This window comes from Pelophylax lessonae (genome assembly GCF_965119305.1).
Source record: "Pelophylax lessonae genome assembly, chromosome: 7".
Lineage (NCBI taxonomy): Eukaryota > Metazoa > Chordata > Amphibia > Anura > Ranidae > Pelophylax > Pelophylax lessonae.
The window spans coordinates 202,632,285-202,651,155 of NC_138774.1; the positions used below are offsets into that span (position 1 = coordinate 202,632,285).

An 18,871-nucleotide genomic window follows, 5' to 3' on the forward strand; every position below is an offset into this window, starting at 1 on the left:
CAGCTGTTGTCTCTTGGATAGGAATAATAGAAAAGTAGAGAAGGAAAGGTTGAGAAGTACATGATAATATGTATGCAGCAAGCCAAACTCAGACTTTAGAGTTAGGTCAGCTGTTTATGTGGATAGAGGAAGCACTGAAAAGAGAAATTCTATGGTAAATCTAAGATATTAATAGATAAAAGGATTGGTCAATATCTGTAGAGTAGCAGATAATGCCTTAACTAAAGCTGGCCATAGACATATAGTTTCTTCTTTTATTCAGTCAAAAATTAGTTACAAAAGAGGGGTGGATGGAGGAATCCATAGCAAGGCGCAAATGAGAAAAGGTGACATTGTATTCTTGCAGTTGGATCGGAGTCTATCAGAATACACCGATCAGTGGCTACAGACAATTGGCTGAAGCTGCTCGAGTGTTTTCCAGTCAAACTAACTTCTGTTGAACAGGGGAAACCACACACTGAGCCCCCGTTCATATTGACATGTCAAAACGCATGCCAAATCTGAGCCAATTGCCGGCAATGGCACTGTCCGAACCGGTGCAACGCCGACTTTGTAAATCTGCACTGATTCCCAAAAGTTGTTTCTGCACTACTTTTGGCAACTTCGGGGCGATTTCAATAGACATCTGTGCATGAACCCATACAGATGTCTGTCGAATTGCCCCTGAACTCACACTGAAATGAGGGTTTGATTTTATTTGAATTGTGCAAGTTCAGCTGAACGATTTCAAACCCGCCCTCAGTGTGAACAAGGGCTAAAGGCAATTTGCCCTGTCCCTGCTGAACTGGCCGAAATTTTGATTCATCTATGGCAGTGGTTGTTAACTTACGAGCTAATGGGGCCTCAAATGTGGCCCCTGACATCACCAAAGGGCCACACATAATGTTCAGAATATGTAATACTTAACCACTTTAGCCCCGGAGGATTTGACTGCTCAATGACCAGGCCCTATTTTGCGATTCAGCACTGCGTGACTAAAGGCCCGTACACACGATAAGAAAATCTGTAGGGAAAATTTGTCCGACGACCGATCTGCCGATTTTCGGATTGTTAGTATGGTGCTTTCGACAGCCAACTCCGACTTTTCGGCTGACAAAATCCTGATGTGCAGGCTATATAATTTTTGTCGTCCGTAATACAACGTCCGATTTTCGTCTCATTAGTACAGATTTCGACGGAAAAAAATCTTAAGAGCAAGACTAGGCATGCTCAGAGATGAAAGAACACATACAAAGCAATCCAACACAAGACATCACTTCTGAAGTTGAATTCTGTCGTACGGGAAAATTCGTATGAAAATAACCTCTTCACTTTCCACATCAGACTAGCATGCCACAAAAAACGGACGACAGATCGTTCGATAATTTGATCGTGTGTTCGGGGCTTTAAACGGACAATTGCTTTAACCAAATTGATGTTCTTTTTTTCCCCACAAATGGAGCTTTCTTTTGGTGGTATTTGATCACCTGTGCGATTTTTATTTTTTGCGCTATAAACAAAAAAAGAACGACAATTTTGAAAAAATAACAATACTTTTCACTTTCTTTTAGATGAAATTCTCAAAAAATAAAAAATCTAAATTTTTTAACATTTTAGGCCAATTTGTTTTCTGCTACATATTTTTGGTAACAAAAATTGCAATAAGCGTATTTTGATTGGTTTGCGCAAAAGTTATTGCGTTTACTAACTACAGGAAAGATTTATGTCATTTTTATTGTTTTTTTTTTTTTTTTTACTAGTAATGGCGGCGATCTGCGATTTTTTGCGGGACTGCGACATTGCGGCAGACAGATCGGACCCCTAACTGACATTTTTGACACTTTTGGGGGTACCAGTGACATTACTACAGTAATCAGTGCTAAAAATATGTACTGTTACTGTAAAAATGACACTGGCAGGGAAGGGGTTAACAGAATGGGTGATCAAGGGGCTAAATGTGTCCCTAGGGGGCGTGATTCTAAATGTCAGGGAGCGTTGCTTGTGAAGTCATCATAGAGACATTTGATCCTATATAGCAGGATCACATAGCCTCTGTGATTACTTCAGAGAGAATGACAGACTGTTGTCTTTACATCAGCCATCTGTCCTTGTCTCTCAGCTGCGGGAGATCGCGAGTGGCCGGTGGCCATCGGAGCCGCCTACCACACGCACTGGCTCCCCAGCTGACAAGCGGGGATGGGAGAGCGCTGCCGGCGGCGCGCACACGCCCCCTAGAGTCTCTTAAACGAGCGACGTAGTACTACGCCGGATTGCCCAGGAGCGGCTGCCTGCCGCAGTAAATCTGCGGTGGCCAGTCGTTAATTGGTTAAGAAGACTGTCAGAACCTAATAGAGGAGATGAGGGTCAGAGAGCAGGGACATGCTACATTTTTGTTTGGGAATATGCTGCAGAAGACAATATGAAACTGGGAACATGTTGCATAAAATTAGTAGAGATCAATGCTATTACCCTAATCAATGTTCCCACTACAAGCTGCTGAGGTCCAAGGGCAACATATAATTTATCAAAGGGCCACAAGGTATGCACCAGGGATTCATGGCCAGCTTAATCCTCTATTCATCTGCATTGAAGGTTGGTCAGGTGCTGGTTGCTGAATTGTGGGGCAGGGCAGGACAGGGCCAGGCCAGGACAAGGGGTGGGCAGAAGGAATGGCTACCCTGGGGACTGTGGTATCAAGTGAGGTGGGTGGGGAGATTGGAGGGGAGGGGGTTTGTGTTAAGAAGGCTAATTTGTGGGGCAGCATCGGCTAAGAATTGTTCTGGGGGGGCAAATTATGGGAGGGGTACTAAGAGTAGTGATTTGAGGGTATATATGTTAGGAGGGGGGCTGGGGAAGAGGACTTGTGCTATAGGAGGAGGATTTGGGGGGTTTGTGCTATAAAACTAAAATAGTAAAGGAGAATTTTTTTTTTTTGGGGGGGGAGGGGGGAATTTTTGCCATGTGAGATAATTGGGGGCATTTATGTTAAGAGGGGAACTTTGTGGGGGGGGGGGATTTGTGCTAGGTTGGGGGATTGGGGAGGGGGAATTTGTGCTGGAAGTGGGGTATTTGGAGGGGGGCGGCTATGTGGGCTGCTTGGAGGGGAAATTTCAGGGGCAGAGGATTTGTGCTAGGGAAGTAGGATTTTTTTTTTTTTTGGGGGGGGGGGGGGATTTGTGCTGGGGGCATATGAGGAGAGAGAAGATTTGAACTGGAGGAATGGGAGGGGGGATTTCACAGCAGGGAGTGGATTTGTACTGGGAGGAGGGGGAATTTATCCTTAGGGGGGGAACATACTGATCAGTGCTTGGTTTTTTGATTTTTTTTGGAGGAGGGTATTTTTGCTGACACATAATGCTCATGCATCTTTGGGGGGGGGGGGGGGGTGGTGCACAATTTGACATTCTCCCTGGGCTCTAGCTGGCCTTGAAGAAGGGTTGGAGAAATGTGTGTATAGCTCCCAACTGACAATCTCTGTGAACCTTTCCAATACTTGATGTAAACAAAACCTTTATAATCTCTTTCATCAACTGTTTTGCTATACTCGTTCTTTCCCAAAACGTGCAATCTAAGCAGACTAAACAGTGATGCTACTGATGTGCAAATCTTGACTTTTTATCAAAAGTCAGCGCCTAAGTTTCCCCTTGCTCTATAGCCACTCCCTATGGATGCTGATGTTTGCAGAGTGCAGTGCAACAAGATTGTCACAGTAAAGGCAGGGGAGTCTTTGCTTTATGGGCTGCGATTGACAGCATGATGCAAGATAATAGGGAATCATTGGGTCTCTGGGGAGAGACTGGAGCAGAGTTAGACCAGCCACACATGCACAGATTTCTTAGCCCGCAGACTGAACAAGAAAAATATATCAGAAACTCCCTTGCAGGCTATTTTATTCACACAGCTGTCTGAATACCCAAACAATGACTGCATCTGATTGGATGCAGTTACTGTTTGGCAAACTATTTTGTACCCGGCTTCTTTGATCTTTTAGTAGATGTTTGCCAACTGGTGCTGACAAGGGAGTTTCAGCAGATTCAGCAGGACTTGGCTGAAATTGAAGCACTGTATTTAGTTTTAGTTTTCCCCCTGTGGGCAGAGAACATGGTCACTTTACCTAGTTAGCACTCCTAAAGAGAACCTGACTGATGAGACAGAAAGAGTTGTTTGGAAACACTAAGGGTCCTTTCACAGGGGTGTTCCGCCCCGCGGACTCTGCTTTGCTTACTGGGAGATGGTCCAGCTCTCCTCTATGTAAAGAGCAGGTGAAAACGGACCACCTGTCAGTTTTTATCCAATCCCATGCCATCTGATCTGCCAGACGAATGGAAAATAGGGTTACCAACTGACAGGTGAACCAGATCAGAAAGCCGTGTGAAAGGGGCCTAACATGTTACACAGGGCGCAGAGTCCAGCTATGACATTACTCACCCACCAAGCCCTGCATTGCTTTGTAAATCTCAGGACTGGATGGACAGGAATACAAATTTTCTGAGAGGTAGATAAATAGAAGCTTACTGTTAAGTATAAGTATGTTAAGTATTTTAACAATATATTTACCAGTTCGTATAGTGTTTAGATTTAAACAATACGTTGTCTCTTCTACTTACACTTTCTGTTCTTTCCCATCTGTAGGATCAAATGATGTTATATGCTATGAAGCTGTTAATGAGAAAACGGGTGAGTGCGAGGAGTATCTTATAGATGGTGTGTCCAAGGAAGATTGCTGTTTGAATAGCAAATATGGCTTTAGGCGAGAGGCTCATGATCAGTGCCAGTCCTGCCGGTGAGTCTCTTTCTTTCTATTTAGCTCCCTTGTCACCTCCTCCCATGCTCACTTCAGAACTTTTCCAGAGTCTCTCCCATTCTATGGAACTCTCTACCCCAATCTGTCCGAATATCTCCTATTCTGTCCTTCTCTTCAGAGAAACTTATCCTGCCCCCACCTTATGGCTGTACTTTTATTTTCTCCATCAGCCCATCCTCCACCGTTATTACCTTTTGTATCTCATGACCCTCCTGTAGGCAGGCTGCCTACTCTTGGTTACTTAGTCTATCGGCTGCCCAGGTTGGGAGGAATTGGTTAATGCTCATGCTGCCTTTTTTTGTGCATTTGTGGGTTTTCCTCTAGGGTTCAGCCTCCCTCCTGGGTGTGATATATAGGAAAGAGGCCCAGATCCTGGGGGGAACAAGCACGGGAATATGGAGACCCTAAAACCAACTCAGGATGCATGTTCAGAGACTCCAAATGTATGTCATAATAAGCTTGTGGGAATGCCAACCCATGAGAATACTCCCAGGACATGAGCTTCTATGTTCAAGCTTTTGCCAGTTTGGGCTTTTTGCAAAGATGTTACACTCGCACAGGTAACACAGGGCAGCCACAGTTAAGTTTATTTTGAGAAATTACGTTGTCACATATTGTACATGTTCTGCCTAATGTTCAGTAAAGATTACCAAGGACCCTAATGTCCCAGACCATAGAAATACATAAAGGAGCACCAGACCAAAACCAGATAAAAGATCATTTTAGTTGTTGTTAAACAGCCGACATGTTTCGGGGCAACACTGTTTCCCCTTCATCAGGATAAAACTTAGATGCACTCAGAGAAAACAGTGACTTTACAGATCTATATTTGATCTATTATATTTTGATCTATATATCAGTAGTAATGTCACGTATTTGTCAGTGGAGCTTGAGATGACAAGGATGGCCTCTTCCGCGGACATAAGTATCTTTGCATGCTTAGTTGAGCTCTTGTGCTAGAGGATATGTGCACAAGTATGCACATGTGCACAGAAATGAGCAAAGCCAGCATGAGGTTCTCCTCAATTAAACTCATCTTGACAGCAGTTTCTGATCAGCAATGATTGTAATTAAGCCTATGTATAAATTACTTTTGGAAGTGGAAACAAATTGTTAATAAAATACATTTCACAAATTAGCAATTGAAGCCCAAAAGAAGAACCTACCCTTTCCCACTCTATCACAAGATTAAAAATAAAGTTTTGGCTAGAGTTACACTTCAGCACATTTGAAAGACATGCCCGGATCTTGAAGGAAATGATAAGCATAGGGCATACATGACAGGGTGGAAGGAAAACCAGGCAGTAGGGGGTTAAATTAGTTGTTGGAATAGGAGAGGTAAGGATTCTTACCTTATTGGCAGAGCAGATGAGGTGATGGGGAGGAGCAGGAGAGAGAGTAGTTGGAGGGGAGGAGTGAAGGGGGCTTCACTTGCAGACTGGAGATCATAGGAGAAACGTTGTTCCCGCTCTCCCTGGTAATGCAGTTTTTTTTGTTCTGCTAAGGAGGTTGGACGTTGGCGGTTGGGGTCCTAGACGAGGGTCCAAAACATGGTGTCGAACGATAAAATGGTGGGGCCCATCTCAGGTATGGAGTCCTATGGTTGGTCTGGTTCATTCTAGACTGACCGGGTAGTGTAAGGTGGTAGGGGTCTGTGGTCAGTTAGGATAGTCCTCAAGGCGGTGTTTTGGCAGCTGGGGACAGAACCTAACTTAATGGTACCACAGACTCCAAAGTTGTGGGAGTTGGTATCGTCAGGGATCTGAAATCATTCTTTGATCTGGATTGGTTTGACTCTTTTATGTTTTTCTGTTATTTATGGTTTTGTTTAAAAAAAAGGCCGAACCGGCCATTTAATCCCAATGCAGAGTTAGTGTTGTCATTTAAAGGTAAAAGGGGGTGGTGTTGGATACTGATCCAGGTAATATGGTTAAACAGGTGGGATCTGAACTACCCTAGTCACGTATATTTCTTCAAAGAAGCCTTAGCAAGTGGTTGATAAAGTGTCCTGGCATTGGAAGGAATTCAAGGTTTCCATCTTCCCATGGCAGACACTTCTAATTCATATTAAATAATTCAGCCTAATATTTTTTAGCTCAGCAGAGTGGAAGGAGTGGAGTAGCTGGAGCCAGTGTTCTGTTTCCTGTAAGGAAGGAGTGCAGACAAGAAGAAGGACCTGCTTTGGACAGGGAAACTGCCCAGGAAACAGCGTGGAAGTCAAAGCCTGCATTGCACAAGAGTGCTGCCCTGGTGAGTTCCGAGGAACACATCTCTCAAAAAGAGGGAGAAAAACATTTTTATTAGTGTTGGGCGAACAGTTTGGGCCGAGCAAAAGTTCACCCATTTGGCGAACGCCCCAATTTACAGAGCGCTCGGTGGGATGTGCACCCACCAAGAGCCCCACAAGGCTTTGCCCAATCAGGGCACAGTGAAAGCTGATTGTTAAGGAGCAGGCCCAGGAAACCGGCTGCTGTGTCCTTAACAACTGATGAGTAATCAGCTGTCAATGGGCTCCCCACTGACAGCTGCATAAAAAAAAACATTGCTGGCAATAGAAAAAAGTCTGGTTTGGTATGGATTTTAAGGGTAACACCAGACGAAAATGGAAAAAAAATGGCATTGGGCCCCCCCAAATCCATACCAGACCTTATCTGAGCATGCAGCCTGGCAGGCCAGGAAAGGGGGAGAAGAGCAAGCCCTCCCCCTCCTGAACCATACCAGGCCATGCTGTCAACATGAAGGGGTGTATGCTGGGTCGATGATGTAACAAGGGGGCGGTGCCAACAAAGGGACATCGCCAGGTGGCTCTGCCCCTTACCTATATAATGACTGTGTAACAGCAGGGCCTGCAGTAAGGTGGTCAGCCTTCGTTATGGGTGGAGCGTTTTTTTTTTTTTCAGGCCCGGTGGTGGCAGCAGCGGCAGCGTGATTGACAATGTATCTATATCGGGGGACATTTTTTTTTTTAAATAAAGGAATTGTCAAAAACTCTGTGTGTGTGTTTATTTCTTTTTTGCCACTTTTTTTGGTGGATGGGTTGGAGTACTATGTACCCCATACTCATTTACATGGGGGGTGGGATCTGAGGGCTTCCAGAATCTGTTAAACCCCCTGCCCGCAGACCCCTACAAACATACCCCAGGGCTTTCGGTAAGAGACCCTTGTCCCCATCAAGCACCCCCTCATGTTGAGAGCATGTGGCCTGGTATGGTTCCAGGGGGGCACTCACTCATCCCTCCCTTTTCTGACCTGCCGGGGGGCTGCATGCTCGGATAAGGGTCTGGTATGGATTTTAGGGGGGACCCCAATGCCGTTTTTTATTCATTTTCACGTGGGGTTACCCTTACAATCCATACCATACCAGACTTTTTTATATTGCTGGGTGCCAGGATTGGCTTGCAGCCACAAAGTACATTTAAATGCATTTTTTTTTCTTTAGAAATGTCAGTTTTGCTGCAGCAGGTTCTAGACACTGTACAGATGCGCCACTTTACAGGCAGACTAAGGGACCCCTCCCCCCCAGGAACTATATTTAACCACCTTAGCTCTGGAAAGTTTACCCCCCCTTCATGACCAAGATTGGTTTGGTTGGTTTGTGCAAAAGTTATAGTGTCTACAAACTATGGGATATTTTTAAGGAATTTTTATTTATTTATTTTTACTAGTGTTTAGACCCCTGATATCTCACCAAAGCCCCCCCCCCCCCCCAACAGGGCTGATAAAAAAATAAAAGAATTGTATAATATATTAAAAAATGTAATTGTAAAAAATAAAATATTATATATATATATATATATATATATTTATATATATATATATATATATATATATATATAATAAAAGTTTAAAAATTATTTTTAAAAAATTGAATCAAAACTACTGATGTCATCAATCCCCACCCCAAAATTGTAAAAAAAAAAAAACAATTAAAAAAATAAAATTGTAAAAAAAAGTATAAAATAAAATAATTAAATAAAAAACTACTGACACCATCCACTGCTCTACTGACACCGTCCACTGCCCTAATGATTTGAACCACTGCCCCAACCCCCTCCTCCCCAAAAAAAGAACTGTAAAAAAATGATAAAAAAATAAATTGTAAAAAAAAAAATAAATAAATAAATACATTTGTAAAAAATAAATAAATTGTTGACACTGTCCACTTCTCTACTGATACCATCTATAGCCCTCCCCCCACCCAAAGCACTGTGAAAAAAATTATAAAAAAATAATAATAAAAAATAAAATTGTAAAAAATAATAGAAAATAATATAATAAAACAAAAAACTACCGACACTGTCCACTACCCTAATGACACCATCTGTTGCACCCCGCCCCTCCCCCAAAGCATTATGATAAAACTAATAAAAATATAAAAGGTAAAAAAATAAAATAAAAAAAACTACTGACACTATACACTGCTCTCCTGACACTGTCCACTGCCCCCCAAAAATAATCTTTCTGAGAAAAATAATTAAAAATAAAAAAAAATTGACAACGTCTATTGCTCTACTGACACCATCCACTACCCTATTGAAACCATCCACTGGCCCCCAAAAAGCATTTTGAAAACTAAGAAAAAAATAATAAAAAAATGAATTGTAAAAAAAAAAGAATTATATATATTTGAAAAAAAAAATAATATTAAAAATAAAAAACTACTGATACCATCCACTGCCCTACTGACACCATCCTGCACATACTACCCACCGCCATACACTCAACACCCCTCTCATGCCCTGATGCCCCGTAAAAAGGCTGCACCAGTTCTGCCGCAGACATGCCTAAAGGATTCCCGGTGAAGACAATTAAAAAGTCCCCACTTCTGACCTACTGAGTGTGGGATAAAGACAAGGAAAGAGGGAAGGCCCCCCCCCCGCATGGATGGTGTAAACTGTGACTGAGCAGAGGCCGGTTCCTTTCCCCACTGGCAGAGGCGTAACTAGAACCTTCAGGGCCCCGGTGCAAGAAACCATGAAGGGCCCCCCCAGACCCCTGGCCGGGGCCCTTCCCTTCAAGCCTGAAAGGGAGCACAGTGGGGGGGGAGGGGGTCAGCACAGTGGGGGGGGGGGGACCAGGGGAGCACACAGGGGCCCAGAGACAGCAGAACACAAGTGAACTGGATAGGAGGGGTGGCAGGGGCAGCTTACAGAGGAACCAATCTCCTCCATTTTCTCCTGCAGCTACAGGAGGAAAAAGGAGGACAGTGATTACTCTACATGCTGCCCCCCCCCGCCCCTCCTATCCAGGTGTGCAGGGGAGCCACACAGGCCCCCTTGACCATGGGGCCCGGTAGCAATCGCAACCCCTGCAACCCCTGTAGTTACGCCCCTGCCCACTGGAGACTCTTCTCCCCCAGGCAGTCCCAACCAAGCTGTCCGTTGAAGCTACGTCCAATATTTAGTGTAATGTAATCCAAACAAACTTTTCGCCACGACACACTTTGCGCAACCACATTATTATTTTTGTTGCTGTCTAGGGCCCACTTTTGATTTTACACACGGGTCCACTGATTTCATGATATGCCCCTGGATGACACATTCTCATTTTACAAAAAAATATTACATTATATTATACAATGTGACCTTTTTTATGGTCTATAATTTGCCTGCTTTTCCCTCAGAAAATGGAGGTTGGGCTACCTGGTCTTCGTGGTCATCGTGTTCAGTAACCTGCAAGACTGGACAAACGCAAAGAGCCCGCCAGTGCAACAACCCTCGTCCGTCCTGTGGAGGGAGGTGTAATGGGCCTGAAAAGGAGGTGGATATATGTGAGACGTACCTCTCCTGTCCCAGTAAGTGGCCTAAATAACACTGCTCTATGCCCGAGATAGGGGTTCCCAATAAAACAAGTAAAACCAATGCAGCACTGGAAAAAAATGTTCTCTATTTACAATTGAAAAAGAAAAAAGGTGCATTTACAAGCAAGTTTTACGTTTTTGAGGGCTTTAAAACCCAAATACAACCAACGTTAATCTTCTAGTGTCTGCAACTTCACTAGGGGATTTGTCTTTACTCTAATTTACTGGATGTAACAACAGGAAGTTTTCTACCAAGGTACAATTAAAGAATAAGTTCAACTTTTTTTTTTTTCCCTTACTCTGGCCCTTCTTTATACTTTCCTCAGCTTCAGCCAGTATAATGGGACCCACTGCAGTACCTTTGGTGGTGTATTTCACCCAATCTTTACACATTTCATGTTGATTGTTAGCCTTGTTGAATAGGGAAGCCAACAGGTTTCCCTTTCGCCGAGGAGAGAAAGTGGTGCACCTCAAACCCTGGCAAGGAAAGCCTACATCCGAGAAAGAGATTCTCCCCCACCTGATCACAGGAAGCGCCCCTCTTGTCTTTATACACAGTCCTGGTTTAAAATGTGATTCTTGTACTTCTTGATTTGTGTGTTATACTGCTATTGTCTATTTATCATGTTTTCAGCGCTTCACTTGGTTAGAGACATTTATTATAGCTGTGGGTTCTGTTAGATCCTTTGTATGACTTTTGATTTTATAATTTTATTTCTCGTTTTGATAACTTGTTTTGTAAATCTGTGAAGTTTCAATGAAGGGTTTATGTAACAAAAAAAAAATATGCACCTCAATGCAAGTGCACAGCATAGAGCTTGCACATGTATGTAAACAAACAATTGTTGCAAACATCAAAGTGAGGGCAATAATTCTAGAGCCATAATTAATAATTATAACTAAACTAACTAAACTGATAATCCAAGAAGGCTTTTAAAATGTTGCCTATGGGGAATTTTAGGTACCATATTTTTTTGCAACTTCATGCCCCAAAAATTTGCCATTCAATGGACATGAAATGCCTTTTATGCCGCTGTATTTAGCGAAGACAAGGACCAGGAATTGTTGTGGGTGGATGGTGGTCTGGCGGATATTTGTGGCCTAGCATGAGGAATTTCAATGAAACATGGTCTACTGGTCACATGTGTTGAATTCCTCAGAGATCCATGCCTCATTCATTTTTTATAAATGTGAGTTAGTCTACACTGTCATGAGCTAGGCGAGTGCACTTATCGGTCAAGATCCCCCCTGCTGCGCTGAACGTCCTTTCAGACAGGACACTGGATGGGGGGCAAGCCAACATTTCCATTGCAAATTGTGCAAGCTCTGGCCAGAGGTCAAGCCTGCCCACCCAGTAGTCCAGGGGTTCATCACTCCTCAGAGTGTCCACATCGGCCGTAAACCCGATGTAGTCAGACACCTGTCGGTCTAGGCGTTCCCTGATGCTGGATCCGGAGTACAGCTGTCGATGGTTCGGCTGAAAGAAGGATCTCATATCTGAAGTGACCAAGACATCTTCAAACCACCCTCTTCTTGCAGGTGCTGTTGGATTGCTACCCGCAACTGTCTCTCTGTGACTAGAAATTCCTATGCCAGCGCATGCAAAAGCAGAATGCAGCATTTCCCTTTAGCAAGGCCCGGAAGTGCTGCATTCTGACCGCCCTCAGTGATTGTGGTAGCATTTCCGCCATTTTTTGTTTGTACCGGGGGTCTAAGTATGTTGCCACCCAGTACTGGTCCTTGGCCTTTATGCTTTTTATACGGGGGTCCCCCTTAAAACACTGGAGCATGAAGGCCCCCATTCGCACTAAACTGGAAGCGGTGTAGTGGCCTGCTTCCAGCTCATAATCCTCGTTCTCCTCCCCCCATCCACGCATAACACCAGGGATCCCAGAAAGGTTTAAAGCATGTTCTTCTTGCTCCTCCTCATCCCCCCCCAGCACCATCCTCCTCTGACTCCTCTTCAGACTCCTGCTGTTGACTTGTCTCAGATGGAGTAGCATGCACTGGGAATTCATCCAACATTGCGACTTACTTATCTTCCTGCTCCTGCTCCACGACGGCTTGATCAATGACACGACGCAATGCACACTCCAGAAGAAGGCGTAAGGTACGATGTCACTGATGGCGCCCTGGCCGTGACTGACCAGTTTGGTGATCTCATCAAAAGGCAGCAGAAGTCTGCATGCATCGCGCATTAACAGCCACTGGCAAGGTGAAAAAAAACCCAAGCTCCCCAGAACCTGTCCTGTTGCAGAGTTTGTACAGGTAGTCATTAACTGCAGGTTTCTGCTGGAGCAGCCTATCAAGCATATGCAACGTTGAGTTCCATCGCGTCAGGCAGTCACAAATAAGACGCCTGACGGGCAGGTTGTGTCGCCGCTGAATGTCAGCAAGGCGAGCCATGGCTGTGTAAGATCTTCTGAAATGGCCCAAGATTTTCCTGGCCTGCCGCAAGACGTCCTGTTTGGCAACGAATCGCTGTACCACCAAGTTCAGGACGTGTGCCATGCATGGCACGTGTGTTATTTTTCCCTGTTTCAGCGCGCTCAGCAGATTGGCACCATTGTCACATACCACTTTACCAACTGTCAAATTCAGCGGTGTCAGCCACTGATCTGCCTGTGAACGCAAAGCTGAAAGGAGTGCAGGACCAGTATGGCTCTTGGCTTCCAGGCACAACAGACGCAGCACAGCATGGCAACGTCTCACCTGGCATGTGGAATAGGTTCTGGGGATCTTGGGCGGCGCAGTGGAAGAGACAGTAGCAGCAGAAAAGGAGGAGTCAGCCGAGGAGGAGAGAGAGGATGGAGGAGGAGAAGAAGAGGCAGGCCTGCATGCAATCCGTGGCGGTACAACCAAATCTACACGGGTGCCAAGGGTTACATGCTTGATGGCCGTCAGAAGGTTAACCCAGTGGGCAGTATAAGTGATATACCTTTCCTGCCCGTGTTTTAATCCACACCATGTGTCTGTGGTCAGATGTATCTTGGCACCAACACTGTGTGACAGAGATATATTCACTTGCCACTGAACATGGCCATACAGCTCTGGAATGCCCTTCTGCGAGAAATATTTCCTGCCTGGGACCTTCCATTGTGGTGTTCCAATGGCCACAAATTTACTAAAGGCCTCCAAGTCCACCAGTTGATATGGCAGTAGTTGGCGGGCTATCAGTTCCGACAAGCCAGCAGTCAAACGTTGGGCAAGAGGGTTATCCGGCGTCATCATTTTTTTCCTCTCCAACATTTGGGCCACAGAAGCCTGCCTTTTTCCAGAACAACGTGACGACGGCATCATGGAAGGTGGAGTGGAGGACAAATGTGAGGAGAGAGGAGAAGGAGAAGAGGTTGGACAGTGAGAGCCTGGAGTGTGGCTTTGTGGGTTCTGATGGTGTTGCTCCCACTGGGCTCTGTGATGGGAGTTCAAGTGCCTTCTTAAGGCGGTCATCCCTAGGTGAGTGTTGGGCTTACCGCGACTTATGCGTTGACTGCAAAGGCTGCAGATGGCAACACTGTTGTCAGCAACGGACACATTAAAAAAAGCCCACACTGCAGAGCCATGTGCCGGCGTTCTGGCAGCGCCAGATGTGACTGTACATGGTTGATAGCTCGCTCCTGATACATTTGCAGTCTGCTTTGTACCTCTTGTACAATGCAAGTTCTGCCTGCCTCTCCTCCCTATCTGCTGGTCCGTCTCTCCCTCTGAACTCCCCTCCTCTTCCTCTCTTGTGGGCACCCACGTGACGTCCATAGACACGTCATCATCCACGTCACCTTCCCCACCACTAACAATCGAGATCTCAGAGTAGGCAGCAACAGCGGGGACCAACCTCCTTGGGCTGATCTGGGTACTGTCGTCAGACTGCTGAGTGGCGGCTGTTGCTACCTCCTCTTCCTGATCAGATGCCAACAATGGCTGCGCATCGCAAATTCCAGAGACTCAAGCGGAGGGTATGTGGTGGTGGTGTTTGTGGTGGTGTCTTTGGGGGTGCACACAGCAGAGAGTGAAGAGGGTGCAGATAGAGAGAATGAGGAGGGTGTTTTTAAATTTTCCTGTGACAAAAGTCTCTAGAATAATCTCTCAAATAATTGGCCAGTAACTGTTGTCACTGTGTGTAGCACAGTTAACACAGCAAAAGAGGCCAAATTTTTGCAGGACTAAAATACACTCTTAGAAAAGTATAATGTTAAATAACACCCCACTTCAATGTGTGGTATTGGGGGGCCACTGGTCTATCACACCAGTTGTTCAAAAAATTAGCCAGGGAGTTTGGCACTGTGTGTATCAGAGTTAACACAGCAAAAGAGGCAATATTGTTGCAGGACACAAATACACTTATGAAAGTATATTCAGATGACACCCCACTTTAATATGTGGTATTGGGGGGCCACTGTTCTATCACACCAGTTGTTCAAAAAATTGGCCAGGGAGTTTGTCACTGTGTGTGTATCAGACTTGACACAGCAAAAGAGGCAATATTGTTGCAGGACACAAATACACTTGTAAAAGTATACTCAGATAACACCCCGCTTCAATATGTGGTATTGGGGGGCCACTGGTCTATCACACCAGTTGTTCAAAAAATTGGCCAGTGAGTTTGGCACTGTGTGTAGCAGAGTTAACACAGCAGAAGAGGCAATATTGTTGCAGGACACAAATACACTTGTAAAAGTATACTCAGATAACACCCCACTTCAATATGTGGTATTGGGGGGCCACTGGTCTATCACACCAGTTGTTTAAAAAATTGGGCAGTGAGTTTGGCACTGTGTGTAGCAGAGATAACCCAGCAAAAGAGGCAATATTTTTGCAGGACTAAAATACACTTTTAGAAAAGTATACTGTTAAATAACACCCCACTTCAATATGTGGTATTGGGGGCCACTGGTCTATCACACCAGTTGTTCAAAAAATTGGCCAGTGAGTTTGGCACTGTGTGTAGCAGAGTTAACACAGAAAAAGAGGCAATATTGTTGCAGGACACAAATACACTTGTAAAAGTATACTCAGTTAACACCCCACTTCAATATGTGGTATTGGGGGGCCACTGGTCTATCACACTAGTTATAATACATTAAAAGTGCTTTTGTCACTGTTTGTAGTATTGCTGCAGCCATGCTCAGTCACCACACCAGTCACAATGCTGCACAGTGCACAATAAAATCCACTATAATATGCTTTATATATTACACAGTATATTATACCGTGGATTACACCCCTATATAGTGCACTGTACACCAATAACAAAAAAATTCCAGCCCTTTAAATGACTTTTGTGGACATTAACGGAGCGATTTGTGCTACTGCAGATCTGTCCCTAGAGCACACTGGATACCTGTCCCTAAACTGAACAGAGACTGTACACCTATACCAAATAAATACCAGCCGTTTAAATGACTTTTGTGGACATTAACAGAGCGATTTGTGTCACTGTCTGCCGATCTCTAACTGTCCCTAAAGCACAGACTGGATACCTGTCCCTAAACTCAAAAGAGACTGTAGTAGACCTATACCGAAATACCAGCCCTGAAAATGACTTTTGTGGATCTTAACAGAGCTATTGGTGGCAATCTCTCCCTCATGAACACAGCAGACCTTTCCCTAGGCTGACAAAAAGCAGAATGTGAAATGTCCGACAGCTCAGGTCCATTTTTAAGGTAGGAGGTATGTCCATGTGCTGAAATGTTTCAATTGGCTGTCCCATTCCACCTGACGGCTGTGTCATGGGTCAAAGTTCTCCCCAATGTAAACTAATATGGCCGCCGCGAACAACGCCATGTGTTCGCAAAATTGGCGGGTAGCGAACAAGCAAAATTTGCCGCAAACCGACCGCCGGGCGAACCGCAAGGCCATCTCTACAGGGCACTCTAGGTTAGCTGTTTTGCTATCAGAGGTGAAGAGACCTGGATGCTGGATGGAAGCTTCCCTACTCTGACTTGAACCTGCTGGTTTGGGAAGAGAGAAGCAAAAACAAGCTACGCTCTGTGTCATTACTGATTGGCTCAACCCTTCTTCTTTTCTTCTTCTACTTGTCAATAAACATTTGGATAATTTTGATACACATTTGTCACAAAGGAGCCAGTGCGCATGTTCTGAAATGCGTCACCACCCCACTGACATCACATCCGGCTACTGCAGTCCATGCTGGTTCCAGCAGTTCGGCGGATCCCGCAGGGTGCTTGACACGCATTTCCACACTTCTGGCCCACCAGGAGACACATTTATAGGATTACCCAGGGAGCACGTCTGGACGCTTCACAATATATGATGAGCCTTCAAATCCATTCCCTCTTGTAAATGTTTTTAACTGCCCTAGCCTTATAAAGTCTTGTTTTTTTTATTGCACTTAGAAGTGTCTTCTTTCTGCTTTGTAAGAATTTTACTGCTGTTTGTGTCCCCATGAGGGAGGTTTCACCTAATTTCCTGTTCAGGTAGATGTTAGACAATACAGGAAAAGAAGAAAAGGAGACCTCTCTTTCCAATAGGCACATAAATTACATTTAAAATCTTATAGGGGTCCTAACCTTCCCACATCTATTCAAAACTAGAAAAAAATGTATGGGTAGAATTGGGTTATAAGTATTAGTATAATGGATAAATAAAAAAAAATAATTATTGGTTGATAAAAGGTCAAATGAACACCAGATTGATCAAACATTTCAGCTGCTTTGTAGGTTATTCTGACCCCCTCATTCTTCACACAGTTCATGGTCAGTGGGGAAACTGGGGCCCCTGGCAGGGATGTTCCTCCAGTTGTAAAAACGAAGCGGGAACTCCGCCAATTCAGAAACGATTCCGCCTGTGCAACAACCCAGAGCCATCTCACAGCCCTCCTGGAAACCAATGTGATGGAAATGCTGGAGAGAATCGTGTCTGCGACAACCTTCCCTTCTGTGCAGGTAAGACTATGCAAACTGTTAAAGTTAAATGTTAAAGCGATTGTAAAGTCTGTTTTTTTTTTTTTTTTTTATCCAGGTTATACTTACCTGCCCTGTGCAGTTGGTTTTGCTCAGAGCAGCCAAGATCCCCCTCTTCTCGGGTTCCTCTTCACTGCTCCAGGCCCCTCCCTCTTGTCAAGTGCCCCAACAGCATGCAGCCTGCTATATGGGCACCCGAGCCAAGCTACACTCCATGTGCCCATTCAGACATGGAGCTGTCATTCGGCCCACCCCCTCTCTCTCTCCTGATGTCAGGATTCAGCAGCTAGGGAGACCAGATATATGTAGCTACACTTGGAAACTGAGACCAACAATGTATATATCGTTTAAGTGAGATTTATTTACAGTGAAACACACAAACAAGTATACACAGCAAACAATGAACATAGGTAACTCCAGCAAACAAGAACCAACCTCAAAGACAAAAATAACTAATGGACCTAACAACTGACTATATACAAATATATACAATATAAGGACACCGGTTACAGGGATGCAAGGAAGAGGGGAAACAAGACTGGGTACTAGAGAAGAGAGCAGGAGCAAGGCAGGGGGGTACAGAACCGATATGGCTATGTATCAGGATCACAGGAACAAGGCTCTGGCAACAAGGAGGCAATCAGAATAGTGACGCACTGGGGAAAAGGGAGGAGCAGCCTTAAATAGCCACCTGGCAGCTGAACACAGGTGTAACCGATCATTACAGCCTGCTGGCTTCTGGGAGACACCTGCTGGTGGACACTGGAACTGCAACAATCAGCCCAGAGCAGCACAGTGCCACCAGCAGGTGAACTCAATTCTAACACCTGATTGGATAATTGATTTTGATTGACAGCAGCACGAGCCAATGGCGCTGCTGCTGTGTCTCAGCCAATCAGGAGGGAGAGTCCCAGAAGGCAGAGGGACTAGTGGACATCGCTGGATAGGGATGGGGCTCAGGTAAGTATTAGGGGGTGCTGGGGCGGCTTGTATACACAGAAGGCTTTTTATCCTAATGCATAGAATGCATTAGGATAAAAAAAACCTTCTGCCTTTACAACTCCTTTAAAGTTAAGAGACTCTGCAAGTCTAATCGAATAAATTCCCGACATGTCGCCATATAAAGCAATGAGATCTTCAGTTTTCTGCAGGCAGGTAAATGCATTTCCTTAGTGTCCACTCCCTCATTTATCACTCACATTGTACACTGTAACTGTAGCAGGTCACAAGGTGAGAGAGGTTGCAGTAAAAGGCTAATATGTTTTTGACATTTGTCAGTTCAACAGAAATGTACACAGGCACCGGGATTTACAAAATTGTGTCATCTCTAACCAGGTATCTCAATCCAGGAAATAGATCCTGACCTTG

General features: G+C 44.7%; 1 protein-coding gene across 1 annotated transcript in view; it reads left to right on the top strand.

Annotated features, from left to right (window-relative positions):
* Window positions 1-18,871, top strand: part of LOC309559834 (properdin-like) — a gene marked incomplete at its 5' end in the record, with an annotated part of 141,186 nt that overhangs the window by 81,894 nt on the left and 40,421 nt on the right. Inside the window, 4 exons of the mRNA XM_082263267.1 lie at window positions 4,612-4,762; window positions 6,879-7,033; window positions 10,407-10,577; window positions 17,291-17,485. Coding sequence (XP_082119393.1) covers window positions 4,612-4,762; window positions 6,879-7,033; window positions 10,407-10,577; window positions 17,291-17,485 — 672 coding nt within the window. The remainder of the gene's footprint in view (window positions 1-4,611; window positions 4,763-6,878; window positions 7,034-10,406; window positions 10,578-17,290; window positions 17,486-18,871) is intronic.